The sequence below is a fragment of the Orcinus orca genome, chromosome 20 (genome assembly GCF_937001465.1).
Source record: "Orcinus orca chromosome 20, mOrcOrc1.1, whole genome shotgun sequence".
Taxonomy (NCBI): Eukaryota; Metazoa; Chordata; class Mammalia; order Artiodactyla; family Delphinidae; genus Orcinus; species Orcinus orca.
The window spans coordinates 31,015,995-31,038,949 of record NC_064578.1 but is presented as its reverse complement, the minus strand read 5'-3'; the positions used below and the strand labels follow the sequence as shown (position 1 = coordinate 31,038,949).

Genomic DNA, 22,955 nt, shown 5'->3' with positions numbered 1-22,955 from the left:
ATTCTAAAGTTTGGATAGAAGCTTGTTTCTGAGTCTAAGTGAGGCTGATATGATCATCTATAGAAAGATATAGAATATCTTCTTTCTCTGAAGTGTTGTAAAAATGATTTCAGATTGTATTTGCTTTGATATTTATTAGGGTGTATGGACTACTTAATTCTAATTCAGAAAATTCTAATAAGTTTACCTAAAAATTTTACATCTATATCACCCTGTATACTTTTTATTAGTACTTTTGGCTAATATTAGTAATAGTAATGTATACCATTTACTGAGTATTTATTATGGGGCAGGGACTTTTCTAAGACTTAAGCATGTATTACTTCAGTTAATCATTATGATGGCTTTATGAGGTTGATACTGTTGTTACACGTGGGGGGAAACAAGCCTTTGAGAGGTTAAGTAATTTGGCCAAGGTCACACAGTAAGTGTGGAGCTCTTATTGAAACTTAAGTAGTCTGCCTGCAGAACCCGTGTATTTCACCACGACTCAGTACTGCATCTCACACACTGGTCTTTGAAAATTTCTCACTGAGTATTAATTGAGAGCTTACTGTATGTAGGATACAAATGTTAAAAAAAAAAAAACCAAAAAAAAACCCAAAACCCAGAGTCACTGTCTTTTGAGAGCTTACAGTAAGTATAGTCAGGGAGAGGCATGTATAAGTGCAAAAGATAATAGAAATGTAGGACTTTGGGGGCAAAAATAAGCCACTCTGTATAAGACAGTTAGGTAAGGTTCCATGGAGTAGGCAGAAATAGGACTGGAAGGATGGGTAGGATTTTGATAGGTGAATTTGGAGATACAGGTAGCCTTCTATGCAGAAGATGAAGAATGAAGACACCGAAGCAGCAAAGTAGGAGGAAATTTGGCTAAGCAGGTTAAGTTTGTTCTAGAGTTCTAGAGCCAGTTTTTGGAGTGGCTTGAGTGTTGTTTTTTTCTTCCAGTTTTATTGTGGTATAATTAACATGCAGCACTATATAAATTTAAGGTGTACAGCATAATGATCTGACTTACATACATCATGAAATGATGACCACAGTAAGTTTAGTGAACAGCCATCATCTCACTTAGAAATACAAAACTAAATAGAAAAAAAATTTTTCTTTGTGATCACAACTCTTAAGATTTATTCTCTTAACTTTCATATATAGCATACAGCAGTGTTAATTATATTTATGTTGTACATTACATCGCTAGGACTTATTTTTCTTATAACTGTAAGTTAGAATGGCTTCTAAAATGTTTGACTTTTATCTTGCTAGGTATCAAAACTAGGTAGTTTATCACATGCCTATGGTGGGGAGGCTACTTTTTAAAGCAGGGCAATGACATTTAATCCTTGCCATCGACTGGTGAATGAAATACAGTATTATACCCAAGTAGAATGATCTTTTAGCAGATGGAGAGACTAAGGCACATGGAGAGCAAGTGTACTTAGCTAATGACAGTGCGGGAACTAAACCCCGTCTTCAGATTCTTCTCTTCAAAGCACCTTGGTAGAATAAGGCTATTGGGATATGGAGCCAACAGATGTCTTACCTAAACATTGGCAGAGGATTTGGTAGAAAAGCCAAGTTTAAAACAGGTCTGAAACTCCCTGTAGCAGACATCTTAGCAAATATAACAGGTACACTTTTATTTTACCCCTTCCTCCTCCCTGCAACAGGTACTCCTAATGATAGAAATATAAGGAATTATGGGGAGCCCCGAATTTACATTAAAAAGTCCTTTTGTGGGACTTCCCTGGCGGTCCATTGGTTAAGACTCCGAGCTCCCACTGCAGGGGGCACGGGTTCGGTCCCTGGTCGGGGTAAGATCCCGCATGCCATGCAGCACAGCCAAAAAAAAAAAAAATCCATTTGTGACTCGATATATAATCTGGAATGTCTTTAGGGAGGGAGGGTTTACATTTCATCAACTATGGTGGAGGGGAAAAAAAGTTGGAGGAATATCTGCCTGCATACATGGGTCTTAAAGCAGCATTAGCCTTGCTGATGTCATCAGAAGAACTATTGTTACTCGTTTTATTTTCTACCTTACTTATCTTGACCTGCAAAAGCTTTTACACTTCTTCAGAATTTTCTTCTAAGATGAGTGCTTTCCCTTGCTCCCAGCTATTCCCTTACCAGTATTTGGTTGGAGCAGAACTTCTTGCACATTTTCCGTGTGAAATGAATCTGCTGTCCCTCCCTCTAACTGTGGGTTTTGTTTCTCACCTAGTTTACAGTCATTTGTCATGTCTTTTTCTGATTCTTCTGTTATCTCATGACTTTTTTCTCCCCCAAAGGCGACAGCCCTGTACCGTGTCTGAAGTTTTCCATTTTTGTTGGGTGCTTTTTATATATGCAAAAGGTAAGGAAAGAGTGATATTTATTTAAATATTAGTTTATTTAAAAGTTCAGGTACTACTATTGTCAACCTATAATGTGTATCAGGAAAAGATTCTCACTGAAAAATTTCTCAAGGATTTTAGTCCCAGGTTCTTTTTTAAGTATTGCCTTTTCATAAGAGTCTTTTGAAATTCTTTACAGTATCCCAAACTTCCTTCATTAAATGGAAAATCCTTCATTTTGTTCTTACACAACATTTTTTCCAAAGCACATTATCTCTGAATTATGGACTGAAACACATTAGTGTGTCTGTGCTTATATCTTGGGCTGTATTTTTCACGAGACATGTCTTATTTAATTGAGTGGGACTGATCGTTCTCAGAGTAGTTCAGATTACTTTTTACATCTTGTTCAGATAAATATGCTTGATCAAATACCTTTAGATACAACTTATTTTCTCTACCTCCTCTTCTCACTTAACCTTTCCAAGGTCTGCATTCAGTGAAATACATTTTTATTCTTATTATTGTCCTCTCTGTATTTTTTTAAATCAGGTATGAATTGACAATCACTAAGTTTATTGAAATGAAATATAAAATATGTGTAAAATTTATGCAGCTTATTCCTAGGCATAGTGTCTTTTTTTTTTTTTAATTGAGGTATAGTTGTTTTACAATGTTGTGTTAGTTTCTACTGAACAGCGAAGTGGAGTTCCCTGTGCTATACAGCAGGTTCTTACCTCTCTGTATTTCTATATAGAAATGATTCTTACTAATATATAGAAGAGCAGAAAGTACAGTTACACAGCTTTTTCTATAGATTATATAGAATGCCTTTGCCATTAAGATATCCCAATAAAATGCAAAGTTAAAATCAAAGAATTATTAGAGCTGGCAGGTGTTTCATAAATATAAGAGGTTCTCATTATTAGATCAATTTGTCCAACTTATTTAAAGAGTCAGTAACTGAGGCCCAGAAACTAGCTGCTAGAAACAGAGCTAGGATTTGAATCCACATCTCCTAGCTCTTGGTTTCATGCCGCATGTGTAGGCCCTCTAGCAGGGATGTGTCACTCCCTTGGTGTCAGTTCAATTTGTCTGATTGTAGCTGGTCCTTTCTAGCTAGTTAGGTTAGAACTTATCCTTCCTTCCCTGAGTTGCATGCTTTATTGAAAAGAAAAATCTTTCTTTTGTCAAAAATAAGCTCTTGGTTATTTTTGCTTTCCATCACTGGATGTTTCTTTAGCAGAGATGAAGGTGGTGTGATCAGTGGCATGAAATTTAGAAAGGCTTAATAAGAGCATATAAACTGTTTTCATGATGGTTGGAACATTTGCTACCACTTGGCTTACTGTGGCTGGTGTTATGATATTAGCCTTGACAGTAGATTGTGGGCAGGTATATCTGACTTCTAGGATTTATATCTGTTTTATGTCTTATGACATATGTATACTTGGAGGTAAGTATTTGGTACTATATAAATTATTGGAAGAGAAGTGTATTTATTTAGGTTTTGGTCTCACTTGGTCAACTGGGGTGGCATAGCTTTTGTCTCTACAATTAACTCAGTGTTTGAGTTTTACCTTACTGTTATTAATTCCGATATAATTATTTGGTCTAAAGAGCCTTTGTCTACCCACGATCCAGCACTATGATCGTTTATGATTCACTAGGATCTTTTCCAATAGAGTAGTTTAGTTGGTTTTATTCAGTTCTTGATTTAGTTATTTGGGGGATGGTGTACTCTTATAGACACCTTTTTCATGACTGTGTCTGCAACAGTGGGCATCCCAGAGTATCTCATTCCTGATAAACAAGCTAACTTTTGCCTGTTATCTTTGTTGACTTCCAATGGCAAGTACACACGAGTGACAAGTTTGGGCTTGTTGTCATGAAGGGCTTTGTGGACTGAAGACTGTTAGGTGCCACTTCCTGTTTTACATGTTATCCCAAGTCTTCAGTCAGATTATCTTTGTTGATTGAAAGATAAAATATCTCACGAAGTGAGATTTATTTCTAAAGTCAGGATTTGAAATGTAGAGTATGTCATGATGGGAGAGTCCTGGAGTTTAGGTTCTGATCTTTAGGGGCATTTCAGATTTTTGTTAGAAGTCACTGTGCTGCCAGTTATTTCCTTCCATGGCAGGTACAACACCAGCGACAAGTTTAGGCTTGTCAGTGTGTAAGGCTTTGTAGCTTGAAACTGGTAGGTACCACTTCCTGTTTTACATCTGAGGAATTGAGTATATTTTAATATTAAGCATCTTTTTTGTGAAACCATGCAAGTTAGTTTGGTTATATCAATGCAAAGTTTAGCCTATTAATTATCATTTGTCTTTTTGGCAGCAGAAAACTATTTTTTCTCTTTAATCCATTTAAATTGATTTGTTGAAATATTTCCATCTATTAAAAAAAAAAAAGAATTGCTTATCCTGCTATGCTGAGGTAAGTGGTAACTTTCTTTAGAGGAAAGGAGAGAAAACAGCCTGAAACAGAGTAGTGTGAGTGTGTGTGTGTATGCATTTGGGTAGTCATTTAGTGTGAAAATGTCAAGGTTTAGAAATAATTCTTCAGATGTATGTTAGCTATTTAAGTTGAATTCATCTGATGTTATAAGAGTGTAAAATCAATATGAAGCATATATATGCAGTGTTTAATGCTTAAAGATACAAAAAAATCTAGAAATATTCCTTAATTTCTAAGAATAATAAAACTGTTTTAACTGCCTATAAAAACTGTTTTCAATGTTAGAGTTAAACCAGAACTACAGAAATGACATGTTTCTTTAGGTTTAGGTTTTGGTTTATTTTTTTGTTACCAAGCATCAACAATTATTCCTGGGATACTAGCTCTAGAACTGAAATATCTTTTATTGTGGTCCTGTTGCATTAATTTATATGAGCTTGTATTACTACATCAAAAAGTATTTAAAATATTACTGTTAGGAGTCTGATTATAGTTTCTGGTCTTTTTAAAATACATACATGAAAAAATAATTATATTAATCATTTTTTCAGCTTTTCCCATCTAAGCATTTCTACCAGTTTTCTTGACAGAAAAATATTTTCATACCAAACAATTTCTTACAGCTTGAGATAATTTATGAAGTTGTTTGTGTTCAGAATTTTCAAAAGAAAAACCAATTATGATAAAATTTTGATCAGCTATTAGGCATTTAATAAATGCTTATTTAATGAATATTAATGAATGGCATTTATAGTAAAGTTTTGGTTTTTCTTAAACTCTTTTTTTAAAAATACTTATTTTTAAAATTTATTTATTTGGTTGTGCCAGGTCTTAGTTGCGGCCGGCGGGCTTCTTGGTCTTACTCTTATCTATCTAGTTTAATAAATTTCTAAGAGTTTAATATTTCAAACTGTAAATTTGCCAAAACACTTTCTGTAGCTCTTGAGTCAGCTTTGTACACTGTTGTATAATGTCATTTTAACTAAAGGAAGAAATTATTTTAAAAATATTGTGAAGTTGATGCAAATTTAACTCTATAATTGTTTATAATCCTGTAGGTAATTTCCCCATGATTAGTGATGATCTGGTTAATTCTTATCATCTTCTGCTGTGTGCTTTGGACTTAGTTTATGGAAATGCCCTTCAATGTTCCAATCGTAAAGAACTTGTGAACCCTAATTTTAAAGGTAAGTTTGTAAATCAAAGACTATCAGACAACTCACATTTCTACATTATGTTTACTGTTGGGAGTTGTACACATACTACAGCTTTCCTAGCATCAGAGAACATAAATGCTTTTCAAAGCTTCATCACCAGAGTACTTACAACTAGGAGTTGAGCTCTCTGTAAAAATATTTATGGAAAAAGAAATTGCAAATATCACAAAGTTTAAAGTCTTAGATGACAACTTTAGAAGTTTCTGAAATATATATTCAACAAGAAGAAGGAATTTAAAAACCTGGAGTAGCGAAGATGACATTAGAGCTGACGGTGGTTTTCTACATTGGCAAGTTTCATGGCTGACACACAGGAGGAGGTCAAAGCAGATTTATTGAAAGAATCTCCATTTCAGATCTTTTCTATAGAAGAGGAGTAGCTATGGTTCTAAAATAAGTAAAATGAATTTTCAACTCTAAACTAAAAGGTGTTTGGAAATGATAGTTATTTTGGCTATCCATTTAGTAGGCTTTAAGGTATATAATTTCTATGAATGATATACAGTAAGAGACCAATTATGTATAAAGCAACTATTAAAAAGTATTTATTGGGCTTCCCTGGTGGCGCAGTGGTTAGGAGTCCGCCTGCCGATGCAGGGAACGCGGGTTCGTGCCCCGGTCCGGGAGGATCCCGCGTGCCGCGGAGCGGCTGGGCCCGTGAGCCATGGCCACTGAGCCTGCGCGTCCGGAGCCTGTATTCCGCAGCGGAAGGGGCCACAGCAGTGAGAGGCCCGCGTACCGCAGAAAAAAAAAAAAGTATTTATTGAGCTATTATATAATGCTGCTGCTATTTGAATAATAACTTGGTAGGATTCAGAGTGATTGTTAGTTGTGGGGTGGTTACAATTAGAATTTCAGCTTGTCTGAATCTCAAGGTAGATTTTTAAAGTTAGTGGAGTTAATTACTTCAGTTGCTTCTGGTTTGGTAAGTTTAATGTTCTCTGTATTCTGTCCTTTCTTTTATTTCCTTCCTAACTCCCTTTTATATTTCTATATAGCTGCTTCCCTTCATTTTATCCCCTCTTCTTTATTTCTCTTGCATTGAATCTAGAACAAGGGCTGTAAATTAATATGATAAATACATATAATATAATTAAATCAAAGTATATAAAGAGTGTGTACTTTGAACAGTAATTTTTTTCAAAGTGCTATTTTTTATTTGAATGTAACGCTTATTGGCAAAATTTTATTTTTCTGGTTTTTAGATCTTATAGCAATATACTAAATTATTTTTTTAGTTTTTCTTTTTTAACCATCTCCAGGTAGATAACTGAATAACCGAAATCTTTTGAGCAGTGATACGCTTTACCTCTATTTGCTATTTTTGAAGTATATTTAAATAGAGTCAAATTAGGCCCTTACACTATTTCCTGTACACTCATATGTTAACTCAAGTGCTGATTAGACTATTATTTATATTTTAGTTTATTACAGTTTGGTTTATGGAATGCTACCTGCTATCTCTATGATTTTACCCATCACAGGTCTATCTGAAGATTTTCACGCTAAGGATTCTAAACCTTCTTCCGACCCACCTTGTGTCATTGAGAAACTCTGTTCCTTACATGACGGCCTAGTTTTGGAAGCAAAGGGAATAAAGGAACATTTCTGGAAACCCTATATTAGGAAACTTTATGAAAAAAAGGTTTGTAAGTAGTAAAGAAGTAATTTGAAAATATCTTCTGGGCAAAGACTTGATTTAATACGATGACTTAAGGATCTTTTCTTTCATCATAGCTCCTTAAGGGAAAAGAAGAAAATCTTACTGGTTTTTTAGAACCTGGGAATTTTGGAGAGAGTTTGTGAGTACTTCTGTTATAAACGTACTTTAATGTTTTAAATTATGTACCTAGGAAACCTCAGAGTTTCATGTTTTTCTGTTTTTTTAAATTTATTTTATTTATTTATTTTGACTGCGCTGGGTCTTCATTGCTGCGCGCGGTTGTGCCGAGCAGGGAATGCTCTTCATTGTGGTGTGCAGGCTTCCCATTGTGGTGGCTTCTCTTGTTGCAGAGCATGGGCTCTAGGCGCGCAGGCCTCAGCAGCCGTGGCTCACGGGCTCCAGAGCTCAGGCTCAGCAGCTGCGGCTCACGGGCCTACTTGCTCCGCGGCATGTGGGATCCTCCTGGACCAGGGCTTGAACCCGTGTCCCCTGCATTGGCAGGCGGATTCTTAACAACTGTGCCACCAAGGAAGCCCGAGTTTCATGTTTTTATTGTTTGTGTCCTGGAAATTTAGAATATGTCTTGTGGCAGAATATAGGGATGCAGTAAAAAATTCTGTCAACTGTTACTCGAAGCACATGTTTTGGATTTATTGAAAACTGTATGGCCGTTCTTTAAAGCTTTAATAGTTAAGCTTTTGGATCATGATTTTTGAAATAAAGAAATTCTTTTGGAACTACACAGGGGAAGAATGATGATGTGGAAGTACTTAGGTCTTCAAACTTGCCTGGAGCAGCTAAGAAAGATAATTAGGCTTCTCACCAGAAGCTGTACCTACCAGGCAGCTTGGTACAGGATACCCATCCTGAAATACTGTCACCAAAATATACTTACTGTACAATGCATGAGCATAATGGAGCAAGTGTGCATTTTATACTCCTCAGTTTTTATAATTAACAGTGATCCCACTAAAACTTAACTTTTACAAAATTATTAGAATTTTTAGTAAATGAAAAAAATGAAACAAGTAGCCTAAAACAACTGAAATGGCAGTTCCGTGAGTATACATTTTGCCTATTTTTTTTCCCCTATAGTAAAGCCATCAATAAGGCCTATGAGGAGTATGTTTTATCTGTTGGGAATTTAGATGAGCGGATTTTTCTTGGAGAGGATGCTGAAGAGGAAATTGGGACCCTCTCAAGGTGTTTGAATACTGGTTCAGGAACAGAGACTGCTGAAAGGGTGCAGATGAAAAGCATCTTGCAGCAGCACTTTGACAAGGTGAGTTGAGCCATGCCAGAAGAGTGGAAATACAGGAGCAGACATGCCAGAGGTTCTATTTTATTTTGGTAATTGTGTGTGTAGATGCGTTTTACTTGCTTCCAGTGTGAAAAAGAAAATTCACATCCTACTTATCTTAATTGAAAAAGTTATCTCCCAGGAGATGGAAACAACCTAAGTGTCCATCATCGGATGAATGGATAAAGAAGATGTGGCACATATATACAGTGGAATATTACTCAGCCATAAAAAGAAACGAAATTGAGCTATTTGTAATGAGGTGGATGGACCTAGAGTCTGTCATACAGAGTGAAGTAAGTCAGAAAGAGAAAGACAAATACCGTATGCTAACACATATGTATGGAATTTAAGGGAAAAAATGTCATGAAGAGCCTAGGGGTAGGACAGGAATAAAGACACAGACCTACTAGAGAATGGACTTGAGGATATGGGGAGGGGGAAGGGTAAGCTGTGACAAAGTGAGAGAGTGGCATGGACATATATACACTACCAAACATAAAATAGATAGCTGGTGGGAAGCAGCCGCATGGCACAGGGAGATCAGCTCGGTGCTTTTTGACCACGTAGAGGGGTGGGATAGGGAGGGTGGGAGGGAGGGAGACGCAAGAGGGAAGAGATATGGGAGCATATGTATATGTATAACTGATTCACTTTGTTATAAAGCAGAAACTAACACACCATTGTAAAGCAATTATACTCCAATAAAGATGTAAAACAAAACAAACAAACAACACTTTTGGGGCTTCCCTGGTGGCGCAGTGGTTGAGAGCCTGCCTGCCGATGCAGGGGACATGGGCTCATGCCCCGGTCCGGGAAGATCCCACGTGCCGCGGAGCGGCTGGGCCCGTGAGCCATGGCCGCCAAGCCTGCGCGTCCAGAGCCTGTGCTCCACAACGGGAGAGGCCACAACAGTGAGAGGTCTGTGTACCGCAAAAAGCAAAACAAAACAAAACAAAACACTTTTGAGGACCAAAAAAAAAAGTTATCTGTATGTTTACTGTTTTAAATTTTGTCAACCTTGACTTTCAAAATTTTTGGTTAGATCTGGGAAAAAGAATTTAATATAAATGTAAATGAATGTATCATGCTGATGATTGTTGGTTTTGAGAAGATGGGCCAGTAATATACAGCCCATATTGAACATAGTAAGTGTTTAGAAAATGTTGATTGACCCAAATTGGTACCTTCATCTAAGAGACTAGAGAAACTGAGAATCTGTAGTCTTCAAGAAAGTTCTGTTAAACTGAGTTTCAGGATCATGTGTATATTTCATGCAGACACTTAGGATGATGGCGACTAGGAGTTTCCCTTCTGTTGTGTGGTGTTCATACAACAGAAAATAAGCATCTTCTGACAGGTGCTTCCAGAGGCAGTGTAGCTAATTCCAAGGGGTTACTCACCTGTAAGACCAGACTTAAGACTGGTTTGCTTTCTCATTCAACGAATATTCTCAAGGTATGCTGTATGTCAGATTGTGTCCTGGACACTGGGGCTATGTCAGTGAACAAAACAGCTATGAATATCCTGGAATTTACTGATGGCTTGGATCTAGGGTGTGAAAAAAAAGAAAACAGTGATGACTCCAGTTGGGTGAATGGTATAAAAGCTAAAGTCCTTACAAATGCCTAAAAAGTCTTCAGTGATCTAGCCGTGCTACCTCTCTGAATTCATCTCCCACCACTTTCCTCCTCACCCTTTCCACTCATGCCACATTAACCTCCTTTTTCATTCTTCAGATATGCCAAGCATACTCCCAACTCAAAGCCTTTGCTCTTGCTGTTTTCTCAGCCTAGAGCATGTTTCTTCAAGATGCTCATGTGGTTTACTTCCTCGCTTCCTTCAGATCTCTGATAACCTGACTACTATATAAAATAATAACCACTAGCATCCTCCCCTACCTCAGGACTTGCTTTCCCCCTTACTTTGCCATTAGTGTTCCTGTTAGTATTTATCAGTGTCTGATGGTTGGTAGGTAGGTAGGTAGAAATAAAGAATTGTTTGTCTCAAGGTAATAAATACATAGAAAGAGAGAGAGAAGGAGAGAAAGAGAGGGAGGAAGAGAGGGAGAGAGGAAGAAAGGAAGGAAGGATAGATGGATTGTTTATTATCTGTCTCCCTGCATTAGAATATAAACTTTATGAGGTCTATGACCAGTGTTGTATTCAGTGCTTGTAGGCATTCCATAAATATTTACTATTGACATTTATTGAGGGGAAAGAACAAGTCTAGCGGGGAAAAAGTCAAGAATTAGAGTTATGAGCACATTAAGGGTGAGATGTCTTTTAAATATTCTAGTAGAGGAGTTAAATAGGCCGTTTAGAGATACAAGACTAGAGCTCACAGCAAAAGTAAGGGCTGTATATATATATATATATATATATATATATATATATATACCCTTAGGATATATATAGTGTCATTAGGATATGGATGGCTTTTAAAGCCATGGAATTAAGAGAGGTTACCTAGTAGTATGAGTTGATAGACAATAAAAGAGGTCTAAGAAGTTAAAGAGAGACTCTTCTTGATCAGAATGCACAGGAAGCTTTAAACCAAGAACTTAAACAGGGCTACCAAGAAGCCCCATGCTGACCTTGAGGACTACAGGCAGGAAGTTGTTTGTGGTCGTCGTATGTCATTTCCTTTGTGGAAGTGCTGCTACCTGTGGGCCCCGTGGTGAGATGCTGCTGGCTGCTGTTGCTTCTCCCAGCAATGCACTGGTTCATAAACAGGGAAGAAGGTGGCTGTAAGAAAAGCTGTTAAATATAGGGAGAAATCTTCTGAATGTAGTTAATCTATGTAGATCATCTTATTGACCTAAAAAAAATTACAGAATTAATTTCTTTGAAACAAAGTGAAAGTCTTGGCTCTACTCTTGTTTAATTCACAGAGAAAACACATATAGATTTATTTCTGTGTGGCGAATTACTGTGTTTTTCTGTATCTCATGAAACTTGAATAGTTCTGTTGCCAGGTAAAAATTTTACTGGGTGTTTTTACAACTATCTCTAGAATAAGCACATTTAATACATAGGGAAATATAGTCTATCTTGAATAGTAAAAAACTCTTTAGCTATCTTAACCTTTCAGAGTTTGTTGGAAAAATTAGAAAAGATATTTTATTAGCCTATGTATTTTTTTTAACATCTTTATTGGAGTATAATTGCTTTACAATGGTGTGTTACTTTCTGCTGTATAACAAAGTGAATCAATTATACGTATACATATGTCCCCATATCTCTTCCCTCTTGCATCTCCCTCCCTCCGACCCTCCCTATCCCACCCCTCTAGGTGGTCACAAAGCACCGAGCAGATCTCCGTGTGCAATGCGGCTGCTTCCCACTAGCTATCTATTTTACGTTTGGTAGTAAATATATGTCCATGCCACTCTCTCACTTTGTCACAGCTTACCCTTCCCCCTCCCCATATCCTCAAGTCCATTCTCTAGTAGGTCTGTGTCTTTATTTCTGTCTTGCCCCTAGGTTCTTCATGACCATTTTCTTTTTTTTTTTTCATATTCCATATATATGTGTTAGCGTATGGTATTTGTTTTTCTCTTTCTGACTGCCACTCTGTATGACAGACTCCAGGTCCATCCACCACACTACAAATAACTCAATTTTGTTTCTTTTTATGGCTGAGTAATATTCCATTCTATATATGTGCCACATCTTCTTTATCCATTCATCTGTCAGTGGACACTTAGGTTGCTTCCATGTCCTGGCTATTGTAAATAGAGCTGCAATGAACATTTTGGTACATGACTCTTTTTGAATTTTGGTTTTCTCAGGGTATATGCCCAGTAGTGGGATTGCTGGGTCATACGGTAGTTCTATTTTTAGTTTTTTAAGGAACCTCCATACTGTTCTTCATAGTGGCTGTATCAATTTATATTCCCACCAACAGTGCAAGAGGGTTCCCTTTTCTCCACACCCTCTCCAGCATTTATTGTTTGTAGGTTTTTTGATGGTGGCCATTCTGTCCAGTGTAAGATGATATCTCATTGTAGTTTTGACTTGCATTTCTCTAATGATTAATGATGTTGAGCATTCTTTTATGTGTTTGTTGGCAATCTGTATATCTTCTTTGGAGAAATGTCTATATGGTCTTCTGCCTAATTTTGGATTGGGTTATTTGTTTTTCTGATATTGAGCTGCATGAGCTGCTTGTACATTTTGGAGATTAGTCCTTTGTCAGTTGCTTCATTTGCAAATATTTTCTCCCATTCTGAGGGTTTTCTTTTCATCTTGTTTATGGTTTCCTTTGCTATGCAAAAGCTTTTAAGTTTCATTAGGTCCCATTTGTTTATTTTTGTTTTCCATTTCTCTAGGAGGTGGGTCAGAAAGGATCTTGCTGTGATTTATGTCATAGAGTGTTCTGCCTATGTTTTCCTCTAAGAGTTTGATAGTGTCTGGCCTTACATTTAGGTCTTTAATCCATTTTGAGCTTATTTTTGTGTATGATGTTAGGGAGTATACTAATCTCATACCTTTACATGTACCTGTCCAGTTTTCCCAGCACCACTTATTGAAGAGGCTGTCCTTTCTCCACTGTACATTCCTGCCTCCTTTATCAAAGATAAGGTGACCATATGTGCATGGGTTTATCTCTGGGCTTTCTCTCCTGTTCCATTGATCTATCTTTCTGTTTTGGTGCCAGTACCATACTGTCTTGATTACTGTAGCTTTGTAGTATAGTCTGAAGTCAGGGAGCCTGATTCCTCCAGCTCCATTTTTCGTTCTCAAGGTTGCTTTGGCTCTTCGGAGTCTTCTGTGTTTCCATACAAATTGTGAAATTTTTTGTTCTAGTTCTGTGAAAATGCCATTGGTAGTTTGATAGGGATTGCATTGAATCTGTAGATTGCTTTGGGTAGTATGGTCATTTTCACAATGGTGATTCTTCCAATCCAAGAACATGGTACATCTCTCCATCTATTTGTATCATCTTTAATTTCTTTCATCAGTGTCTTATAATTTTCTGCATGCAGGCCTCTTGTCTCCTTAGGTAGGTTTATTCCTAGATATTTTATTCTTTTTGTTGCGATGGTAAATGGGAGTGTTTTCTTAATTTCACTTTCAGATTTTTCATCATTAGTGTATAGGAATGCCAGAGATTTCTGTGCATTAGTTTTTGTATCCTGCTACTTTACCAAATTCATTGATTAGCTCTAGTAGTTTTCTGGTGGCATCTTTAGGATTCTCTATGTATAGTATCATGTCATCTGCAAACAGTGACCGCTTTACTTCTTCTTTTCCAATTTGGATTCCTTTTGTTTCTTTTTCTTCTCTGATTGCTGTGGCTAAAACATCCACAACTATGTTGAATAAGAGTGGTGAGAGTGTGCAGCCTTGTCTTGTTCCTGATCTTAGTGGAAATGCTTTCAGTTTTTCACCATTGAGGATGATGTTGGCTGTGGATTTGTCATATATGGCCTTTATTATGTTGAGGAAAGTTCCCTCTGTGCCTGCTTTCTGGAGGGTTTTTACCATAAATGGGTGTTGAATTTTGTTGAAAGCTTTCTCTGCATTTATTGAGATGTTCATATAGTTTTTCTCCTTCAGTTTGTTAATATGGTGTATCACGTTGATTGATTTGCGTATATTGAAGACTCCTTGTATTCCTGGGATAAACCCCACTTGATCACGGTGTATGATCCTTTTAATGTGCTGTTGGATTCTGTTTGCTAGTATTTTGTTGAGGATTTTTACATCTATGTTCATCAGTGTTATTGGCCTGTAGTTTTCTTTCTTTGTGACATCTTTGTCTGGTTTTGGTATTAGGGTGATGGTGGCCTCGTAGAATGAGTTTGGGAGTGTTCCTCCCTCTGCTATATTTTGGAAGATTTTGAGAAGGATGGGTGTTAGCTCTTCTCTAAATGATAGAATTTGCCTGTAAAGTCATCTGGTCTTGGGCTTTTGTTTGTTGGAAGATGTTTAATCACAGTTTAAATTTCAGTGCTTGTGATTGGTCTGTTTCATATTTTCTATTTCTTCCTGGTTCAGTCTCAGAAGGTTGTGCATTTCTAAGAATTTGTCCATTTCTCCAGGTTGTCCTTTTTTTTTTTGCGGTACGTGGGCTTCTCACTGTTGTGGCCTCTCCTGTTGCGGAGCACAGCCTCCAGACGCACAGGCTCAGCGCCCATGGCTCACGGGCCCAGCCACCCCGTGGCATGTGGGATCCTCCCAGACTGGGGCACGAACCTGTGTCCCCTGCATCGGCACGCGGACTCTCAACCACTGTGCCACCAGGGAAGCCCCAAGCTTAAGTTTTGAAGGAGGAATAATAGGGAACTATGCCTTATCTTAAACATTTAACCTTTTTTTTTATTTTTACTTTTTTTTTTTTGGCTGTGCCACATGGAGTGGTTGGTGGGATCTTAGTTCCCTGACCAGGGATTGAACCTGGGCCCTCAGCAGTGAAAGTGTGGAGTCCTAACCACTGGACTGCCAGGGAATTCCCATAAACATTTAACTTTTAAGGGACAAACTTCTTAGTTGTCTAAAGTGCAGATTGTCCTTTCACACAATTTCACATGGATAGTCGTGGCTCTTAGTGGTGTAATGTTTAGATTCCAAGAATAATGACAGAAATCACTAATATTTATTGATAATATAAAGTTCTGATTAGCTTGAAATTCCCATTCATGAAGTAATTGAAAGTAGTTTAGGTCTTTTTGACCTAAAATAATGTTCTTTTTCCTCCTCTTTAGTCTAAAGCACTTAGGATCTCTACCCCACTTACTGGTGTGAGGTACATTAAGGGTAACAGCCCTTGTGTGACTCCAGTTTCTACAGCTACACATAGCTTGAGTCGTCTCCACACCATGCTCACAGGCCTCAGGAATGCACCAAGTGAGAAACTGGAACAGATTCTAAGGTTAGTTTGAGCCATTCTTGTCTTCTAAGATTTGGTTGTTGACTATTTTCCAATTTTCTATTTTAATTTTTCACCCTTTGTGCCTTAATTCACCCATTGATAATTTTATATCAATTGCATGCTCAGTTCTGTTGTTAGTCCTTAGAGGACATAGCAATATAAAACGTATGAATAGAAAATGACCCTTTTTTTCTCAGTATCTTAGTCTTCTTGGGCTGCTATAACAGAATATGGTAGACTGCTTATAAACAACAGAAATAAATTTCTCACAGTTCTAGAGGCTGGAAGTCCAAGATCAGGGTGCTAACGGATTCAGTGTCTGGTGAGGACTGCTTCCTGGTTCATAGATAGCTGTCTCTTGCTGTGTCCTCATGTAGCAGAAGGAGGCAAAGGAGCTCTCTAGGGTCTCCTTTATAAGGGCTCTAATTCCATTCATGAGGACTCCACCCTCATGACCTAATCCCTCCCAAACGCCCCACCTCCATACACCATCACATTGGGGATTAGATTTCAACATATAAATTTGGGGCAGGGGGTAAGGCGGGGGGCAACACAAACATTCAGTCCATAGCTCTCCATTATTTTTTAACATAGTTCAGGAGATAATAACACTAGACACTGTAGAATAAAGCACCAATCTATCTATTACCAGTTGTTCTCTCTTAAGATTTCAGGGAAGCAGGGGATCTGTAAAGATGGGTGTTTGTAAAAGGGCTTCAGGAAGAGGATTGGACCTGAGCAAATTTCTGAAGGGTTGGTCAGATTTGAAAAGATAGCCAGTTAGATTCATAACCAATGTAAAACCACTGTAACTTTCTAAGTTTTATAAAACACCCTTAGCCTGAGAAGGAAGTCAACTACCTTTAGTTCCTTTGATCTGTCTGATACTAGTAGGAATATCAGGGAGCATTAGTGAAAAACACAATAGACTGAATTTCATTACCTGTGCATAATTTTTGGCAAATTTATTTGACAAAATTAACTCCAGGACTGCTCCTGTTCCTAAAAATTTATGATTTAATGATGTAGACTCTATAGGAGCCAATTTGATTTCTGGTGATGTGGTGTAAGAAAGCTCTGTATAAACATAAAATAATTTCCCACTCATAGCTAGACTCATTAAATACCAAGGCTGACTAATTTTCCTGTACATTTTCATGAAGTCTACTTTATTCATAAACTTGATTGTGATTGACACCCCACAGGGTTTGTCTGTATGGCCTCTTCCTAAGTCATATTTCTCAGATGGACCTTGTTTACCTAGAATTCAGAAGCATTTTATAAATACATTTTAGAAGCCGGTCTTAACTGTTATGTCTTCCAGATCTCTTTACAGTCTCTAACTAGGAGTAGCAGCTTCTTTAATCTTAAATAACCATTAGTGGAGTTAAATATTGCCAGTAGCTACTAGGTAAAACCAAAGGGTCCTGTTTTTGTAACCTCTGTGTATGTTCATAAATAAAATTCTGCTTGCATATGATATTCAGTAGCCATCTCTACCAGGATTATAATTGACTATATTTCCTTTATAATTTTCTAAACTTGCTGCATTTTTATAGAGAATATTTATGTTTATGATCGAGATAAAGACATAGTTGTTACAGAAGCCCACATGGTGATCATCTGTATTATGCTTCTGCATTGAACATATATTGCCTTTCTAGTAAAAAAAAAAAAATCAATGAAATAAACTTCATTTTAGAGGAAAAAATGTAGAATGCCAGTAATGATTTATATAAGTTTGTTGTAGTATAGATCATATACCCCTTCATTCTGTTTTTTTCTAGGAGTTCTTAATAAGAGTTGTACTGCCCTCTAGGGAAACAGTTGAGGGCAGTTTTGTTTGTCATCAGTGATTGCAGATGTGTAGGCTAGGTGGGTCATACACATCAAATAGGCACCGGTCAAAGTTCCTAAACTTAACTGCAGTAAAAGGTACAGCTCCATGAAAGAAATATTTTTGCATTCAAATGGTAATACTAACACCTTTGATAAGGAATTATGGGATCTCCTGGATTAATAGGGAAGTGTATAGTTTCTATTTGAAGTATTTTATATTTACAGGTTAAAATTACTCTGAAATTACAGAGTTGTAAATAGTTGATCACTTTGTGACTTGACAAAACCTTTAAATCAGATAATTTCTTCTTATTTTTTTAGGACATGTTCCAGAGATCCAACCCAGGCTATAGCCAACAGATTGAAAGAAATGTATGAAATATATTCTCAGCATTCCCAGCCAGATGAGGATATCAGTAATTGTGCTAAAGGTAAGGCTTAATATTATCTATATTGTTCTCATCTTTGAACTTTAACTACATGCATTCCTTTCTTGGAAACCGAGTCAGAAATATGAAGAAAAAATTTGACTTTAGACTGAGGACCAGAATATGGATGTCCAATTTTTCTGTCAACCAACTGATTTCTGGGCCATTCTCAATAAGAGAGAAATTTTAGACTGATAATCTTTATTATGTTGGACTTCTGGCACTTTAAAAAAATCTTTGGTTTTCATTTGTAGGCTGGATTTTCAGTATAGAACTATAGTGATTCTTCAAAATGATAAGAACAAGGACAGAATATAATAGTTGTTACATGCCCAGACCCATTGGAGTTGTTTGATGTCATGAAGTATGAATACCAAGTAGGAGTGGAATAATAAACCAATTACATATGTCTTAGCATAGAGCTGCTCTATTCAAAATACAAAAAAAAAAAAAAAGTGTGAATCTTGATGGAATGCTATTGCAGTTTTTATGTGCAAACTTCATTTCACAATTTTAGAAAAATTTCAGTGTTACCATGAAGATGAAATTAAGGAATCTTAGGGATGATTGAAATAGCAACTGTAGGAAGTGCATGTATATGAAGTGTTGGGTTGGTTTTTAAATTTTATTCTGCTGTAGGGAATGGGATGGATCCTCATTTTCCCCAATATTTATGTTCTTTGCATGTGATTTTTGTGTTTTTTATTATTTATACAGAAATTGCCAGCAAACATTTTCGTTTTGCAGAGATGCTTTACTATAAAGTGTTAGAATCTGTTATTGAGCAGGAACAAAAAAGACTGGGAGACATGGATTTATCTGTGAGTAAATAGCTAATGTACTGAGCACCACAATAAAATGTACTTTCCTTTCAGCCCCACCCACCAAAAAAAAAGCCATTATTGAAAAAATAATATATGGCTTTGAGGGAATAAGATTGGCATCTAAGAAAACTTGTGTTCTGAGTCCTCTTACCTCCAGTCCCCCACTTAGTGTTTCTCATTGCAGCAGTTTCTGTGGGTAGCAAGACTCTGTAGTCAAGGATTAAAACATTCAGACTTAACCTTAATTGAGGTTTTTAAATAACATAGAGTTTTAATTCAAGCCATGTATAGAATAAATTGAGTATTGACTATATAGGAATTTAACATAAACATTCAACCATTGATCTTTGGCTAAGATAATTTTTCTAGATTGTACAAGTGATATTACTTTTAATGACATCAATAAAAATAATTTTTTAAAAATTAATTTTTAAATAACATTTTAGAGAAAATTATAAAATTGATAAATAATTGTTCTAACTCCTTGTAACTATTTACACTTCTCTTATTCTATATAAAAATATGGCTGTGTATACAATGGAATGTTACTGAGCCATAAAATAGAGTGAAATTCTGCCATTTGCAGCAACATGGATGGACCTAGAGATTATTATGCTTAGTGAAATAAATCAGACAGAGAAAGAAAAATACAGTATGATATCACTTACATATGGAATCTAAAAACTATGCAAAACAGAAACAGAGTCACATATATTGAAAACAAACTTGGGTTATCAAAGGGGAGAGGGAAGGGGGAAGGGGCAAATTAGGCATATGGGATTAACAGATACTAACTACTGTGTATAAAAATAGGTAAGCAACAAGGATATATTGTATAACACAGTCAATTATAGCCATTATCTTGTAATAACTTTATTTAGAGTATAATCTGCAGAAATACTGAATCACTAGGCTGTATACCTGAAACTAATATAATATTGTAAATCAACTGTACTTCAATAAAAATATTATATGGCTGTATATGGTTGTAGGAATTTAAAAGGCTGTTTTAGGACAGTTTTTTTTATTTTGAAAACATACAGAAGGGTATATAAAGGTTTCTAAATGTTCAAGCTTTGTTTTTTTTAATAGGGCATTCTGGAACAAGATGCATTCCACAGATCGCTCTTGGCCTGCTGCCTTGAGGTCGTCACTTTTTCTTATAAGCCTCCTGGGAATTTTCCATGTATTACTGAAATATTTGATGTACCACTTTATCATTTTTACAAGGTATTTTTAAAAATCTGAAACTGATGAGGAAATTGTGGATGAGATCCACTTCCTGTGGTTAGCCATCTAATTCATTTTAATATATGAGTACATTTCTTCTATTTTTAATTACATATTTAATAATTTCCCCTCTATTTCTTCTCTGGGGAGCAGAGAAGAAATAGGAGTCTTAAGAACTATATATATTCTTTCAATGTATTGTATAGACCTATTTTGTGTAAAAGTTTCATATAATTCCTCCTTTTGTCTGATAAAGTCTTTTAGAATACTTTCATTTTATGAGCTAAGAAGGTTTTAGAAAAGTAGCAAACATATCACTAGCTAATCGTGATAGCAACCTTCTTTTTTTAAAAAAAATTTTGACTTATTTATTTGGCTGCGTCAGGGCTTAGTTGCGACACGCGGGATCTTCGTTGTGGCATGAGAGATCTTTCATTGAGGCGCGCAGGCTCAGTAGTTGTGGTGCACAGGCTTAGTTGCCCTGCGGCACGTGGGATCTTAGTTCCCCGACCAGGGATTGAACCTGCGTCCCCTGCATTGGAAGGCAGATTCTTAACCACTGGACCACCAGGGAAATCCCCACAACCTTCTTTTTTATTTTATGAAAATTAAATGAAAGTGTCTTTCAAAAAAAAAAAAAATTCCTTTTCACATATTATATAGAGGCACAGAGTTATAGCATTGATTTGGTTTCCCTCTTAATATTGATTTAGTGTATGGATTTAATTCTCCTACAGTAGTCAAAACTAATTTTTATAGTGGCATAAACTGAATGTTCAGAGTTTTTAAATGTGAAATTTTGGGACTTCCCTGGTGGTGCAGTGGTTAAGAATCTGCCTGTGAATGCAGGGGACACGGGTTCGAGCCCTGGTCTGGGAAGATCCCACCTGCCACAGAGCAGCTAAGCCGGCAAGCCACAACTACTGAGCCCGCGTGCCACAACTACTGAAGCCCGTGCGCCTAGAGCCCGTGCTCCGCAACAAGAGACGCCACCACGATGAGAAGCCCGTGCGTCACAGTGAAAAGTAACCCCTCCTCACCGCAACTAGAGAAAGCCCATGAGCAGCAACAAAGACCCAATGCAGCCAAAAATAAAATAATAAATAAATAAATATACACAAAAAAGTAAATATGAATTTTGAGTAATGTTTTTTAATCTCAATAGACAAGGCATGTTTTTTAAAGATTTTTGAAATTTTTAAAGATTTTTGAAATGTATCACTATACAAAAGATTTTATATAATTCATACATGCAGTTTAAATAATTATTTATAAAGATAGTGAAAGGAAGAGCACCTGTTTCAAAATAGTACTATTCTTTAAACTTGTAATTTTTGATAAATTGACTTTTTTGTTACTATAAATATGTAAAAAAACTTAAATAAGTTTACCAATTTTGCTTTTGCACTTGAACAATTTTTTTTGTTAAAAAATTATTGTTACTAAACAAACCAAGACATTTTTTAAAATTTCAGGTGATAGAAGTATTCATTAGAGCAGAAGATGGCCTTTGTAGAGAGGTGGTAAAACACCTTAATCAGATTGAAGAACAGATCTTGGATCATTTGGCATGGAAACCAGAGTCTCCACTCTGGGACAGAATTAGAGACAATGAAAACAGAGTTCCTACGTGTGAAGAGGTTCGTGAAAAGATGTTAACATCTTTCTATGATAAAAGTATATCAATATATAGTCTATTCATAATTCTCTTTCACCGACCACAGTTAAACTTAGCATCTTCCTCATAAGTATGGGAGGGTAATAGCTGGGTTTAATTTGGTACAATCACTCCTATATCTAAGAGGAACCAAGAGTCAGAAATAATTTGTGACTGCCCCAAGGTTTCAGTGACAGAGTAAGAGTTCAGTGTTCTTTCCTGATTTTCTAATCAAGTTTCAATACCTTAAAATGGTTGTCTAATTCTCTAAATCAGTAATGAAGGTTAATTTATATTTAGTATCCAATTATTAGATTTGAATTTTTTAAGCCTGCCAGAATTTTTTTTAACTTCAGTATGAAAGTGGAAAAGACAGGGGATTTTATTTAGGTGGAATAACTGATGAGCCAAGATAGTTTTCTTTTGCCTTAGATTATTATTATATTTCTAATTAAAATACTCTTTTGAATAATGGCATTCTGTGTAAACATTCCCTAATAGGTCATGCCACCTCAGAACCTGGAAAGAGCGGATGAAATTTGTATTGCTGGCTCCCCTTTGACTCCCAGAAGGGTGAGTGAAGTTCGTGCTGATGCTGGAGGACTTGGAAGAAGTAAGTTTAAAATATTAAGGGAAGTATTTTGGGGCCTAGCATCTGGAGATTTAAATTCCATCTAAAACTACAAGTGAAGTTAGTAGGGTGTATATAGAAGAAAATATTCTGTACATTATAATACCACATGGATCACTTTAACGCTTTTGAAAAATATTAAAGAACACAGGAAAATGCGTGCAAAGTCAGGTGTCTTTTAAAATAGATAGAATGCTGTATAGTAATGTGATTCCTATTTATTAAGTGTATCTTTTTTCTATAAGCATGCAAAAGGGCTGAAATGGAAAAACCAAACTATTAATGATTATTGTTGGGTAATAGAATTCTAGGTGATTTCTGTAAATTTTTTAAGATGAATATGTATTACTTTTAAAATCGGAAGAAACAGAAAAATCTTCTTAAAGGTAGAGTGTAAGATCTAATTAGGTACAGATGAGCCATTGAGTTAAGAGGACTGAATGGCCTGAGCATGTTCAGCTTCTTTTTTTTTTTTTTTGGCTGCGCCT

General features: G+C 36.3%; 1 protein-coding gene across 2 annotated transcripts in view; it reads left to right on the top strand.

Annotated features, from left to right (window-relative positions):
- Positions 1–22,955, top strand: part of RBL2 (RB transcriptional corepressor like 2) — a 43,572-nt gene that overhangs the window by 6,158 nt on the left and 14,459 nt on the right. The window contains exons 4-14 of one of the 2 annotated variants that reach the window (XM_033418955.2): positions 2,292–2,356; positions 5,858–5,986; positions 7,501–7,661; positions 7,754–7,818; positions 8,775–8,961; positions 15,692–15,858; positions 18,019–18,128; positions 18,843–18,946; positions 20,042–20,179; positions 21,655–21,819; positions 22,338–22,449. In XM_033418955.2, coding sequence (XP_033274846.1) covers positions 2,292–2,356; positions 5,858–5,986; positions 7,501–7,661; positions 7,754–7,818; positions 8,775–8,961; positions 15,692–15,858; positions 18,019–18,128; positions 18,843–18,946; positions 20,042–20,179; positions 21,655–21,819; positions 22,338–22,449 — 1,403 coding nt within the window. The remainder of the gene's footprint in view (positions 1–2,291; positions 2,357–5,857; positions 5,987–7,500; positions 7,662–7,753; positions 7,819–8,774; positions 8,962–15,691; positions 15,859–18,018; positions 18,129–18,842; positions 18,947–20,041; positions 20,180–21,654; positions 21,820–22,337; positions 22,450–22,955) is intronic. The other variant, XM_049703941.1, reaches the window with a different exon arrangement.